The 15,489-nt window shown below is 35.3% G+C and overlaps 1 protein-coding gene and 1 pseudogene across 2 annotated transcripts; one reads left to right on the forward strand and one right to left on the reverse strand.

Moving 5' to 3' along the window:
* The first annotated feature begins 738 nt into the window (after positions 1-738).
* On the forward strand, positions 739-5,450 carry LOC145792667 (histone-lysine N-methyltransferase, H3 lysine-9 specific SUVH5 pseudogene; annotated as a pseudogene). The gene is made up of 3 exons (XR_014332384.1): positions 739-1,064; positions 1,879-4,135; positions 5,026-5,450. The product of XR_014332384.1 is annotated as a histone-lysine N-methyltransferase, H3 lysine-9 specific SUVH5 pseudogene (transcript).
* A 241-nt stretch (positions 5,451-5,691) lies between these two features.
* LOC114316566 (expansin-like B1) lies at positions 5,692-7,311 on the reverse strand. Its single transcript, XM_028263256.2, has 4 exons — positions 7,113-7,311; positions 6,868-6,974; positions 6,210-6,521; positions 5,692-6,064 (listed from the first exon to the last, which is right to left on the reverse strand). Exons 1-4 carry the CDS (start codon positions 7,246-7,248, stop codon positions 5,867-5,869), a joined length of 753 nt encoding a protein of 250 aa, XP_028119057.2. The 5' UTR covers positions 7,249-7,311; the 3' UTR covers positions 5,692-5,866.
* Positions 7,312-15,489: the final 8,178 nt, after the last annotated feature.

Genomic DNA, 15,489 nt, shown 5'->3' on the forward strand with positions numbered 1-15,489 from the left:
GTAGATTTTAAAAATATAGACATCCCTTTTGGACAAATAATATATTTTTAACCAAAATATCTAAGATTAAGCGAATAGAAGTTCTGGCTAAGTGTCCTAAACAAAATACAATCTATAATTAATTAAATTCTTAATTAAAACCAATCCGTCTAAATTCTTAATTAGAAGGTTATTTAATTTTCATTAAAAGTTTTTCTAAATGTGATACATTCCTAAAATACTAAAAATATTATAAAAAAAAAAAAAGAAAAGGTGTTAAATTTTAGCTCTGCTTAGTAAGTCATTTAATTTTCATTTAAAAATTTTGTCAAATGTGATACATTCCTAAAATACTAAAAATATTATAAAAAAAAAAAGGAAAAAGAAAAAGAAAGTGAAGAGATGAATTTGTTAACAAACATTATAAGGTGAGTAAACAAAAGGATTATTTAGTAAAAAGTTCATTTTTATTGTGTCATATTTTATATGGTTTAACATTTAATCTTTTTTTAGTGGTAAAGATACATATCGAAAATTTACTGACGTCGGAAGAATTATCGAAAAATTGGCTAAAAAAGTCGTCTAAAAGTCACCAACGGATGATGGTGGCGGTGGCGGTGGCGGTGGTGGTGGTGGTCGGCGACAGCTGGTGAAAATCAAGTGGATAGATTGATAATATTGAACAAATACATAAATAGATAAGTGATACATATACAGATTATTAACATTTAAAGAAATAATTAAATTAAAATGATAGACATCCCCTTTTGGACAAATAATATATGTTTTACCAAAAATATAAGATACGAAACCTCGTAACGGTTTTTCAGTTACATACATCTTACCGCTTCAAGAATAATCCCTTTTTCATTTCGTGCCAAAATGAAAATTTACTTCTTTCACCGCCCATTTTCCATATAAAGCATAAACTTTTCCTTCACTCTCTCATGGAGTTCTTTCCAGAAACGCTTATAAATTTTCCACCAAGAAACCCTAAATTTTCGATCCCAACTCTCTGCAGAAGTCCACCGACGAATCACCATTGAGTCCTTCGAAGAATCTCTTGGTCTTCTTCTCAAAATCAGGTTGATTTAAACCTCATTTTTTTTACACTTCTAACTGTGATTTGTTTTAATTTTAATATTCGTTTAATCACTTCACATTTCTCGTTTTCTTGCACGTTTCTGCATAATTAGTTAATTTTTAGTGCTAATTTCAGCTTTTTCTTACTTTCTCATCCATTTTCTTTTTTCGTTAGTATTTTCTTGTCTGCGAAACTGTTAATTTCTTGTGTTTATTGTTGATTGGAGGTCAATCTGATGGGTTATGAGTCATTTTTAGTTAGGTTGGAATCACTATACATTTCTCGTTTTCTTTGGCGTTTCTACTTGGTTTACCTGATTTTTAGCGTTAGTTTAAGCTTTCTTTACTTTCTCAGCTTCCAAACAGTTAATTTCTCATGTTTATTGTTGATTGGTGGTCTATTTGATGGGTTATGAGTCATTTCAAGTTAGGTTGGAACTGGATATTGTTAAATTGGCGTCTTCGCTTACTTAGGATGCATCAATACTGGGCATGAATTGTCTCGGTTCTCTTTGCCATTGTTGTTTTCACAAAAATCACTTGTTTCTCAGCACCATTTTCCTTTTTTTTTTTAATTTATTTTTTTTAAATATAATTTATATATATAAATTTCCTTTTTCATTTAAAAACATAATAATTTATGCACGTTTTTTAGGCCATAATATGAATCAAGCTACTCTGAGTTCGACTCGTATTCAATTTGTCAAATGCCATTTCAAATCGATTCCTTACCGAAGCAAGTCTATCTAGAATAGATTTTAAAACTCATTAGTCTTTAAGTAGAGCTTGAATAACTTGCTAACTGTCTTGGCTTAGGCTTTGTTTGGCAAAGGAGTTGCACGAAGTGGAAGTTCAGGCTGTGGTGAAGAGTGAGGGTGCACCAGAAAGCAAAATTGTGTTGGAGATTGTTTCTATGGCTGATAGGAGGGTTCCATCAGGTGGTGCAAAAACATGGTTTCCTCTAGAGTGGCCTACTAGTGATGGCAATGTTTCGAAGGAGACTAACCTGAAAGCTAAATATTTTAGGAGAAGGGTTAGAGCTATTCGTGAATTCCCTCCTTTTTGTGGAATGAATGCTATTTGTCCGACTGAGGAAGAGCGCCTGAGAATTGCCTTGGGAAACAAGACTTCAATTGCTCCAGTTGAGGCTGCTGTGCAGGGTACGCTGTCAAGAGAGACAGTGGGGGCTAAAGAGGAATGTAGTCTAGTGAGAAAGAGAGCAAGGACTGGCATTGAAGAATTGGACAAGGATGTTCGAGACACAAATGCCAAAAAGAGGGATATGAAAAAGAAATTGCTTCCTTCTGGAAAGGATTCATATGAAAATAAAGGTGCACAGGTTGTCAAGGATAAGGGAGATTTTTCCATATGTGAGCAAGATGAAGATTCTTCTGCAGGTCAGAGACCACATGATTTTCAAGTGATCCTGCCTCCTTTTGGTCCTGATAGCTCGAGTCATGGTAATGTGCGTAACAAAGTGAGGGAAACACAACGTCTATTCCAAGCTATTTGTAGGAAGCTCTTGCAAGGAGAAGAAGCAAATTTGAAGAAAGAAGCATACTCGAGCAGAAGGCCTGATCTGAAAGCAGCACAGATTATCAGAGCTAAAGGAAAAGAAGTTAACACAGGCAAACAGATAATAGGATCAGTGCCGGGAGTCGATGTAGGTGATGAGTTTCAATACAGGGTGGAGCTTGCTCTTGTTGGCATTCATCGTCTCTATCAGGCTGGTATTGATTACATGAAACATGACGGGATGATCATTGCAACAAGCATTGTTGCCTCAGGTGGTTATGCAGATGATTTGGACAACCCTGATGTTTTAATATACTCTGGTCATGGAGGAAATATAACTGGTCGGAATAAACAACAACCTGAAGACCAGAAACTTGAAAAAGGAAACTTGGCTCTGAAAAATAGTATATCAGCAAAGAATCCTGTTCGGGTAATCCATGGTTCTAAAGAGACAAAATTATCTACCTTGGATGCAAGAGGCAAGATTGTTCTGACATATACTTATGATGGCTTGTATACAGTTGAGAGATACATGCATGATGTAGGGCCACATGGTAAGCTGGTTTTTAAGTTCGAGTTGAAGAGAATTCCAGGCCAACCAGAGCTTGCTTGGAAAGAAGTGAAGAAATCAAAAAGATTTAAAATTCGGGAGGCTCTTTGTGTTGGTGATATATCAGGAGGGAAAGAGTTATTTCCCATTTGTGCTGTGAACACCATAGACAATGAGAGACCACCCAAATTCAATTATATAACTGAGATGAAATATCCTGATTGGTACTGCCCTACTGCTCCCAAGGGTTGTGATTGTATCGGTGGATGCTTGGACTCTAAAAAATGCTCATGTATGTTAAATAATGGAGGAAAGATTCCATACAACTGCAATGGGGCTATCGTTGACGCAAAGCCTCTAGTATATGAGTGTGGTCCTTCTTGCAAATGCCCTCCTTCTTGCTATAATAAAGTCAGTCAGCATGGCATGAAAATACAGCTTGAAATCTTCAAAACGAAGTCAAACGGCTGGGGTGTTAGATCCCTAACTTCTATTCCTTCAGGAAGTTTTATATGCGAGTATATTGGGGAGCTTCTTGAAGACAAGGAAGCTGAAAAAAGACAAAATGATGAATACTTGTTTGATATTGGACACAATTTCAGTGATTGTTCTCTCGTTGGTTTACTTTTGACTCTCAAGAATGTTGTACAGTTAAGTTCTAGTGAAGCTGTGAAGGATGAGCATTTCACAATCGATGCAGCACAGTGTGGGAATGTGGGGAGGTTCATCAACCATAGTTGTTCCCCTAACCTTTATGCTCAGAATGTCCTCTATGATCACGAGGACAAGAGTAAACCCCACATAATGCTTTTTGCTGCAGAAAACATTCCTCCCTTGAAGGAGCTGACTTACCACCATAATTACTTCATCAATCAGGTTCGAGATTTGAGTGGAAATATTAAGATGAAGAGCTGCTATTGTGGTGCTGCAGAGTGCACTAGCAGGATGTATTGATGCAGGGAACAAAGTTTGGGGTTTTCCAGAATTAGAGATTCCTTGTGTCTTAATGTAAGTTCTCGTTGACTACTTTGTTGTGGAACCTGATTTATTATTACTCTCCATGCTAGGCTGTATATTGAATTAGTTTCAGCATGTACTTGGGATGCCCCAACAGAAACAAGAAGATATGGATGCACACATACAGACAAATATCATTTTCATGAACTGAAACACACCGCAACACTGCTAAACTTTTCAACATGACATAAAGTTACATAAACAAAGATTGCAGGACCTTAACAGATTACAATATACAATGTTTTACAATATCTCCTTGTGCTTGTTGGTATGTATGTGAGCTGTGATTGAGTTACATGTAACTCAATACTTTGCACCTCCAAATTGTCATTTGGGTTGGAGGCGACCTTGGCTGAGAGGTTGCTGTGGGTGTTTGTCACTGGCTACAGGCTACTGTACTCCTGCATCACTGTAACTTTGCCATGGGGCTTGGCTGTGTGCATCATCTTCTCTTTCTTGTTTCTGAAATTATTAGTTATTTCAGTCAAACTAAAACATATTATGTCTTGATATTTGCATGTTGTAACTTTGAGGGTCTTTCTTCCAGCATTTTTATTTCTCTCATCTGTAATCATGTTTTCTTGATGTAGACACCTTGAACAGTTATCTAATTATGTCATTATCATTATGATAGTTTCCCAAAATCATGTTGTCACTGGTTTTTATTTATGATCATACTTTATAGATATAAAATGATATTACTTCTGGCCAATTCACAAAGTGGCGTAAACCTCTGGGGAGGACATGGTACAGAAATAACTTCAGCTCTATTTGCTTGAATTGGCTGCCCTCAAAAATCATAAAATTTTCTTCATGCTTAAAGTAATATAGAATCTAATTCATGAATGCAAAAACTTTACATCTCATCCCTTAATTTTCAGGGATTTGCTTATGGTTCTTGTTTAGATGGGCAAGCCTTGCTTTTGATGGAGGCAGACAAGAGTAGAATTGAAAGAAGGTTAAAATAGTTGGTTCGTTCATATCATATTCTGAGGTAGTGGCAGCTCAAATGTTAGTCTGTACATCAGTTTTTTGACAGTGGTTTCTCAAGTAGTCAAGTTGTTTTCTGATAACATGTGCTGAATTAGTGATTTTGGGGAGAAAATTCTGAAGCGCTAACCTGGTAACCTTCTATAGTTTGGAATGATGGCACTTTTTTCATGTTTTGCTGATTTTGCATGATTTGGAATTTGTACATGTGAATTTTGTGGAAGAGTTATGACGTGACTTTTTTTGTAGTGTTTCTGCATTGCAACATTATGTTTCTCATATTTGTTTAATGTGATGGTTACTTAGGAGTGACAAATTGCTTGCAATATCAATACCCTTTACTCTTACATAAGATTGGCGTTTTGTTTAGTTTCTATTGCAAATTAGCTTGATTTTGAGCTGGCCTTTGAAACTATTTATTTAAAAGGTTGTTAACTCTTATTTTTTAACCATAAAATCGTAGTGTTCAGACTATCACCAAGAGTTTGGATAGGGTTGAGAGTTAGTTGGGTCCACACTCTTTTAGCTGCATTATTTGCATGTGAAATAAACAAACATAGTACACAATCCGATTCTTTATTGAGAAAGGTGAAGAGCACTATCTCTAACACCATAGACAAACATAACTTTAATCACTTAATCAAAACTACTAGGAAATAATTAATAAGCAGCTCCTACTCTGCATATACTGAGATATATTTGTCTTCATTGGGATTAGGAGTTTAATAGGGCTTAAGTAAGCTGAATGGTTGTGTCATAAACAGCCCCAGCTTTCCATTCACTAGGAATCACACTACTCAGCTGCACCCACTTCAACCCTGCACTGCCACTTACTTGGACCCTGAAGTTAAGTGCCCCTGCTGGTGGGTTAGCCATGTCCCATACTGCACCGTAGGCCTTTCGCATACCCCTCCATTGCTGGCAATCCGCCTGCATCAAGAAAATATATGGCTATTAGACTTTCCAGACCCTGCTTTAGCAAGAGCCTCGTCACAAGGTTGCCCTTAAAATGATATGTACACAAGACAACTTGCTTACAATACCCAGTTCATCAAATTTGTTTAGAAGACTGTACCTGCCACACTTCTGTGGCAGTGATGTCATTTTGGCCAGCTTGGTACAACATGACTAAGGCTAGGTACTCAGGGAACCTGCTGTGCTCATGAACCTTGACCATGAGGTTGTAACCTGGATACTGGCAAGGAATTCTCCGGTATTCTATGTCAACCACGCCATAGGCAAACAAATCCAAGGCTGCGTTGGGACGTGCCAATCTTGAGTAGGCACGAGTGCTTAGGATGAAGTCAGTCTTGTCCCCTTCACCATAGTCTGTCACCACTACCCTCACTCCATCTTCAGTGCAAAGTTGTGGTACTTTGCACCTAACCTGTAGTTGTCAACAAACAAATAACTTCCATTGTAGACACAAAAATAAGGGAGCTACTTTTTTTATTTGTTCGGAAGCAACTTCAATTGGCTGCCTATTTCTTGCCTTCAAGAAAGGCATATAGTTTAAAGTTGTACTTTAACATAGTCACAAGCCTCACAATCAAATATTTATTTGTTTTATTTGAAATTTTAGGTAGGAACCTAACAGTATTTATGCATATCCTTATCAGTATTTATGCATATCCTTCCAAATATACTTTTAGAAGTGTCTAACACTTCATTCTTTGTTACTTTCAAGCTCAAAGAAACTCAAAAAGATTAAAGTTGTTTTTTAATTAAATTACCTGATAGCATGCACCACAGCCAGTTCCATTCCTGAACAGCCTAGAAACCCCGCTCACGCCTCCATCATAGACAGTTCTTCCATATTCACCAAACCCACAGGCTCCAGCTAATTTAACATCATTAAACACATTTTAATCATCGTAGATAAACCATTAATGTAGAAATGTACATACATACATATATATATTTGCTAATACACATATACATCAGTACCATGTGTGTATATATAGGAGAGAATACATACTTGGAGTCCCTAAGCAATCAGGGCTACCATAATAGGTTGCTCTAGAGCACACATAAGCATCCTGGGAGTAACAAACTAGAGGCAAAAGCACCATGACATAGAGAAGAGAGCAATAGGTCTTAGCTGCAAAACCCATTTCTTATTCTTAATAAGATCTATTATCTTAGAAGATGATGAATAAGGGAAAGATTTTGGGGATGGGAAGCTCACATATGAAATCACATATTTATAGTTGAAGCCATGAGGGCTGGATGAGAGAATTGCCACCTTTTTTCTCTTCCACTTAGAGATGTGTACAAACAGACACCTGTATTGACCCCTTAAGACCATTTACAATTAGTGTGGCAGCAGATTAATGGCTAGCAAACCCATTTACAATTGACATTGTCAGATGGCACAAAAGATGCTTGAATCTTTGTGTATCCAAATTCTCTGTCTTTCCAAGAGCTGGATTCCCTTATTTATGTACTATATAATAAGTGTCATATCTATGTGTAGGACTTGTAATATTTATAAAAAAAAAAAAAAAATGGATTAGGCATGCCACATAAAAAGCCACGTAGGATGTGAATAATTCCGATAAAATATTTCGTTGATATATATATCAACCTCCTCTCTCTCTCTCTCTCATAAATGTATATGGGGAGATGTTACAATATGCGCCCTCAAAAAGGTGCATATGGTATATTTTTCATAATTTTTTCACTGAAAAATGTCATAACAAAATCTCAAAGTGTCATAACAAAAATCACAAAATATCATAGCATTATCATTCCTAATTTTATGATGCACATCATAAATTCGCTATTTATAACTTTACTACAAAATATCATAACACACATCACAAACAATGATAACGTTCATCATAAAAAATCATAATTTTTTACATTGTGTACCATTTAAAAGGATGCACATTGTAAAATTTTCCATGTATATGACATGATTTTATCTTCCAACTTTCTAAGCATGCATAATATGTTGTGGGAATGGTATTGAAAGGCGAATGCTTTTTTTATTTTATTTTATTTATAAAACTGGAATGGCCCACTTTGCAAATTTTATCTTGGCCTCTCCTTTTGGACTGAAGTCTTGTTAATTGTTATGCAGGTTCTATGTAAAATTGTTAAACAATAATATTAACTTTTCATCTTTTCATATATAATTAACTGGGTTGATTTTAAGCCCTCCATTTGAGTATTATAAAAACACACACACACATAATGATATTCATTCAAATTAATGTTGCCTGATGTTATCAATTCCAAGAATTTGTAATTTAATTTTAACTAGCCGTCGGCAGGTTGTGCATTCATATTAGGAAAAATATCAAGTGTATTAGCCATTTAATACAAAGCTTGTTTAATGCAGTTTATTTGATGCAAGTTATGATTTATTTATTTATTTATTTTTGATAGTTTTTGCTTATATATCTTCTCAATATCTTCTCATTATTAAGAAGCAAGATGAGGTGTTTTTAATTTATGTTTTTTTTATTATTATTAATTTTTAATTTGTTAAAAGTTGTACCAAACAAGCTCGCAGGAGTTTGTATCAGTTTATTTGCTAGTATTTACAATTCATAAATCATAAATAATTTAAATAAGTTTAAAAAAATAACTAATTGTCCAGAAATTGGGAGAGTGGTGACTAATATTTTTCAACTTAAGATAAATTACAATTGCAATAGATTCTATTGTGGTTCTTATTACAAAATAAATTTACTCATTAAATGGGAGTACCACCACCTGACATCAACAGGGTTATACATTCCTAATCAACATTTCAAGTTGATGGTTTTAAAATCATTAATCAAAAGCTATGGCCTATTATTAATTAACAGCAAAGGGTTAACCCACACCATAAAAAATTAAGGTTTTAGAAATTAAAATTTACGGGTAAAATTATTTTTTTGGCACCAAACATTTTTGTTACGAAAAATATCGTTATTATATTTTCAGTAACAAAAATTAGACATTAGTGATGATGAATTATTATCTTTTTAGGATCAATTTTTTTGTGTCAAAAAATAAGTCATTTTGAGATCAAATTATTTTGTCCATAAAAATCTATTTTTTAGTGACATTTTCAAAATTTTGTTACTAAAAATCTTGTTTCTCTTTTAACAACTATCCTGGTGACGATGGAAATTAATTCTTAAATATTTTTTGCAACAAACTTTTTTTTTTAAAAATCAAAATATTTAACCTTTAAAACTCTTTTATGTTATAGTGTTACCTAGACAAATTTGGTTATGAACGCACTAAGGCCGTCAAAATCGTCTTTTATGTTATAATAATCGACTTGATTATTATGAAATTGACCCTTTCAGTTCTCATTGCCTCCTCAATCATAGGAATAATTTTGAAATCTCTAAATATACCAACCGCACTAGTCTTTACCCAAGAGTCATCAATCTCTTTTCGCTTCAACAGTGAAAGAAGAACCATTTGGGTTAACTTCGACTCCTTCTATAGAATACGGTGAATGGTCTTCGAGGTCTTGTTTATGCCCCCAAATTTGGTTGCCTATTGGGGGAGAGAGAATGAGGCAAAAAACTATTGGGGAGAGAGAATGAGGCAAAAGAGTCTTCTTCTTTCTCCAAATCAGTCTTTTCCCAGAGAGAATGATTGCGCTTTCCACCACTAGTATTTGACCCCACCACCAGACCCCATTGAACGAACCAACAACTTCATCGGCCTCCTCTTCCTTAAGGTGTCTTACAAACCCAAACTTACTATTACTAAATCTACGTCTCTTGAAAGGAATAAAAGCATCCACAATCATCCCACATCTATTACGAACTCTTCTAAGCCACCAACTGTAAGTTTGCTCAGGAAGATTATCAATGAAGATAAAGAAACACTTTTGATTTGGAACACCTTCCATTAGTCTTCCTAATACATGACCTATATAAGTGGTTGCCTTAATAGTAACTACTATGCTTGTGCAATGTGTGCATGAACAAGAAAGGTGAGAATAAGAAGAAAATGAGGAGCACTGAACAAGTTGTGGTAATTGTTTTTTTTTTTTTTTTGTTGATAACAATCTTAAGTTATGTTTGAATCATAAGCTTGAGTAGAGATTTTGAAAGGAAAAATAAATAAAAAAGAAAAAGAAAAAGATGGGTGAGATGTGAATAAGCAATTTGAAAAAAAGAAAGAAAAAGGTTCAAATATGGCAAATTCGTGTTAGAAGTTTTTGAGCTCTTCTTGTATTCAGTTTGAAACCGTCTTCATTGAAGCTAGATGAGGCCTCCTTTGAGAATATGTTATTTTAACAACTTTTTAACTTTTTGACTAAAATATGAAGTAAAAAAAACTAGTCAGTGTGTTTGGTTTGAGTTTTCTGAATTTAGTTTTTTGAAAATTGAATTTTTTGGTTTTCGTATTTTTTTGTTTTTAGTGAATATTTTTAAATCTTTAAACATTTTTTTTTTACTTTTTTAGATGCACCTTACTTAGATGTATCTAAAAAGTAAAAAATTTGTGAAAAAATATTTTTAAAAATTAATAAATACATAAAAATATAAAAAAATGTACTGAATTCTCGTATTTTTGGTATTTAGTGAATTTTTAAAAGGTTTTTTTTTATTTTTTTTTACTTTTTAGGTATATTTATGTTAGGTATGTTTAAAAATTAAAAAAATTGCTCAAAATATTAAAAAAATTCAGTAAAAACAAAAAAATACGGAAAATAAGAAAGTAGAATTTTTTGAAAAGTATTTTTGAAAAGTGGTAACCAAGCATATTAATGATTTTTTAGATTTTACGAAAAGATATGCAAAAAGTAGAGAGAAAAGAGAATATTTGACTTTGTGGTATATGATATAGACTTTTTGATTTTTTTAGTAACTTTTTGACTTTTAAACTAAAACTATAACATGCCAAACGAGGCATGTGTGTAAAAAGTGTAAATTCCCCAAAAAGAGGCTGAAACAAGAAAGGAAACTGAAACCCTAGTGCACTTGCAAAAGACCTGCACCTTTAGTTTGCCAATCTGATCCGCCTCTGCATGCCGAGGAGAGAGAGAGAATTAATGATAAGAGGAATGATGTCAACCAACAAATTAAAAATAAAGAGAGAGAAATAGATAGAAAAATTCAACCACAATACCCCAAATCTCACAACCTTAACAGCAATGGTAAAAACATGATATTCCAAATGAAAGTAAAATGTTATTAGTTACTATATATATTCACATTTTTTTTAATGGATAACCAAACAATAAAATGGAATTAACCAAACAAAAGAAAGAATTTGGCTTCTTTCACTTCATTTTATTTTTCCATCTTTTCTCTTTCCTTTCCTTTTTTTTTTTTTTTTAACTCCACATATCTAAGATCAAATATCCACTTAAAATATGATAAATAATACACTGTTGGGATTGAAAAACTAAAGCATCTGTTTGTGTGATTCATAGTTCCAACACTATGACTCAAAATCTCCTTCCTACACTTGGTGAGGTGGGGATGAAAGAGGGACGAATTAGTGAGCAACAAAAGGTATACCATTCTACCAACCAACAAGGCCTCTCTTCAATCACTCTCGTTGCAACCCAACAACTGTAACAAGATAATAATCAAAAAGCAGGAGCAAGGTGTAAAGAGAACTACCATAAAAGTTAAATCAGCTACTCCATTCCTTCCGGATGTCATTTTGCCTGAAGCTGGTAAGTGCCATGAAAAGAAGAAGCAAATACTTTTCTAACACAAAAACAGGTGTAATGGTGAGTGCTAAAAGAGAGAAGGCACATGACCGGCACCAGTGAGCACAAATCACACTAAAAACGACAACTTGCTAAAAGGTTCAATTCCATTTGGAAAGAGCAGTTTTGTTCATCAACTATACCCTTCAATTATTTTATAAACAAGAAGTTTCCATCCTTCCTTAGATAAAACAAATTTTCCACACAAAAAAACAAAAAAAAGATGGGAGGAGTACTGAAGGAAAGGGGAAGAAAAACCCTTTCTCGGTCCAAATTTTTTAGTTTCAAGGATAAACTGTCCTACAACAGTAGCATGAGTTTGTATAGATTTTGTGGTCCGAAGCTAACAATACGCGCCACAAAGGAGTTGACATGAAGGAAGAATAATTGTCTCGACTCAACTAATTGATGGTAAAAGGGGTTACTGATTGTTACTGCTGACCTATTTGAAAGAATCCTTTCGTCATGCATGAAATGAAAGTAATTAAACGTGAAATAATTTATGGGACAATGACAAGAAAGTAACTTTTATTTTACTTGAATATTCATCAGAATCATGGTCTAGTATTAGATACAGTTAATTAAGTTGTGCCTCTTTCACACCTGAAAGCCAAATAAAAATAAATTCAGTGTTTTAACTAGAGGTTCCTTATCAATAACGCCATATTTAACTGCTTCACTTGGATTAAAGTACTTGGCGAGCCTTACGTCTGCTTCAATCTGCTTAGTTGATTTTCCTATTATGTTTTGAGTAGAGTTTAACCTTGAACATAAATAAAGAATAGTTAGCATTTATACGAGCTTCTGTTGGGATGCAAGTCAGTTCCTAACTAATGCAGCCAATTAAGCACAAGGGATGGCAACATTTTCAAATGTGCAACACCCGGTAACTAGTGTTATACTAACAGAGTTTTGAGTCTTCATTTTAACACGTTATGTTTTACTTCGGATAGGGAATGAGAAATAATTATGAAGAACCAAAATTTCACAATCTGAAAAGTTCATGTAACTGCTATGAAAACCTAGTTACCAAAATCTACATGTTCAACTGTCAAATCATTATTTAACCTTTTATATCCCTCAACCTTCTCATTCTTCTTAATTTTCCATCACACCAACCAAATGAAGCACAATGGTAAGTTACTGTGGTGAAATGAATTGTATAAAAAAATATTACGAAAAGAAATGGAGTGACGACAAGGTGGGTGGAATCCAGTATTCCGACGAAGACAAGGTAGTCATGGAGCGGCAGGACATCTCCACACGATCTTTGTCAATGAGATTCCGGATTCAATGAATCCGAAAGGATTGTTCACCATGTTATCAAAATTTGGTGTTGTCAAAGATGTTTACATCCCAGAGAAAAGGCAAAAAGCGACGAAAACCAGATTTGGATTTGCAAGATATGACTGTCCGGTTGCAATGAGGATTGCAATTCAGAAAGCTAATGGAGTATGGTGTGGTGATAAGTCTTTGAAGGTGAAAAAGGCTGATTTTGGGAAAGAAAAGGATTTGATAAATCTAAGACTAGGAGTACAAAAACCAGCTGGGGTAACAAGTTTAATTGGTGCTGATATTGGAGGGAGAAGTTCCTATGTTGAGGTGCTGAAAGGAGGGAGGACTGACAGTAATCAAATTTAAACCTCATTGCAAATTCGATGATTTCAAGACTGAATGTCGAAACAGAGGTTTGAAGGAAATACAACTTAGAGAAGGTGGAGCGAGGAATGTGTTTATCACTTTTAAATCACAAGAAGACTTGAAGCAATCGCAGAACAGCTTTGGAGATTGGTTATTGGAATGGTGTGATTCAATCATCGACTGGAATAAAGGTATGAGGTAAGACAATGAAAGATTGGTTTGGTTAAGTTGTTTTGGAATGCCTCCAAATCTCTGGAATGTTAATAACTTCCGGAAAATTGGTGGTGCTTGTGGGGAAGTAGTTGAGCTTGATCATAATGTCTTGAGCATGGAGTCTCTGAAGTGTGGGAAAATCAGAATCTGTACATCTCATTTGGAACGTATTGATAGATTGGTTATTCTGGAAAAAGATGGTAGATCATACCCTGTTCATGTAGTCGAAGTTGGGGATTTGTCAACAAAGTCCATGGATGGTAGTGATCAATGTTCTGCAACTTATCATGGAAGCAGAAATGAAGGTGATGACGTGGGTAATATTGTGGCTGATGTGGGCAGAAGTCATGACATGGCAAATGGTAAGAAGACTAATGATGGGTTGGTGGGGGCTGTTTTAAATCACGTGTAACTCAGTCTCTGTATCGATGGTTAATGAGGCAGTTGCAGCGATGGGAATTTGCAATCATGCTCTGGTCCATCCAGTACCCAACATAAGTTTGCAAGCACCATTAGTACGGGAGGCTGAAGGGAGTGAAAGACGAGGCGGTGCAGTGTTGGAATCATTTAATGGACCTGATGGGCTTATTAGAAGTTTAAGTGCAGGAGATCTAAATAGGCCCAATTTATCTTTGGAAGTAGTTCTGGATCAAGCCTAATTTGGTGGGAAGAGTCTGGGGCCTAAAAATGATAAGGCCACTCTTATTGAGGAGGTTAACCCAAATGAAGAAGTTCAAGACAGTGACAGTAGTGATGGTGAGTCCAGCCCAAGTGAAGAAGAAGGGGAAGTGTATCAACCTGGTGCTTATGTTTGGGCTAATGGAGCAGAGGGCCAACGAAATGACAGTAAGGTGCAGGGCAAATTCTGGAAAAGGACAACAAGGAATAAGGGGATATGATTCAAAAATGGTTTCCAAAGAGGTGCCCTTGCTCGAGTTGCAACAATGGCAACGTCATCATCTTTATCTATCAGCAACAATTTATGTAAGCAAAGGAAAATCCGAAAAGAAGCAGAGGACACAGTATAGTTGGGTATGACTCTGGGTTTGGCAATGAATGGGAAGGAAGCTGAAGTTGTGGAGTGAGTAATTCAGATGGAAATTGAAGACATTGATAGAGTGAAGGCAAAAGGGATGGAGGCAGGTGCTTAATTAGAGCACTTGGTAGGTGGCTCCAGCGAATAGTTGTATCCTCATGAAGATTCTTTCCTGGAATGTCAGAGGGTTGGGTAGGGCAGATAGAAGGCAAAGGATTAAGGCATTTTTGAGACAGAAAAATGTGGATATGGTTCTGCTGAAAGAAACAAAACGATCACGTACTGATGGGAGTGGTGTTAGGTCTTTGTGGCCTATTGATTCAGTGGAGTTCATGGAAGTGGGTGCAGTTGGTAGTGCTAGAGGGCTTCTTTGCATATGGAAGCCTCTGATTTTCTCATTAAAGGAGTGCTGCTGTTCCAGAAATTTCATCATGGTGGCAAGTATTATGCACTCTTCTATTAATTGTGTAGTTGGTAACATTTATGCTCCAAATGAAGATTTGAATAGGAGAAGGTTATGGGGTATTCTTTCCAATTTGAAGTCTATTTTTCCTAATCCTTGGTGCCTAGGGGGTGACTTTAATGAAGTAAAAAATATTAGTGAAAGAAAAGGGTGTGTAAGGAAGAACAGAGGAATGGGTGAGTTTGGAAATTTTATTAGCAACCTCGAATTGGTGGATATCCCAATGCTAGGTAGGCAATAAACTTGGGCAATTCTCAGAGCTGGAGATCGATTTCTGGTTAACCCTGAGTGGTTAGAATGGTTCAAATACAAGGTTTGGG

This window comes from Camellia sinensis, chromosome 6, assembly GCF_055761805.1.
Source record: "Camellia sinensis isolate YWXY chromosome 6, ASM5576180v1, whole genome shotgun sequence".
Taxonomy (NCBI): Eukaryota; Viridiplantae; Streptophyta; class Magnoliopsida; order Ericales; family Theaceae; genus Camellia; species Camellia sinensis.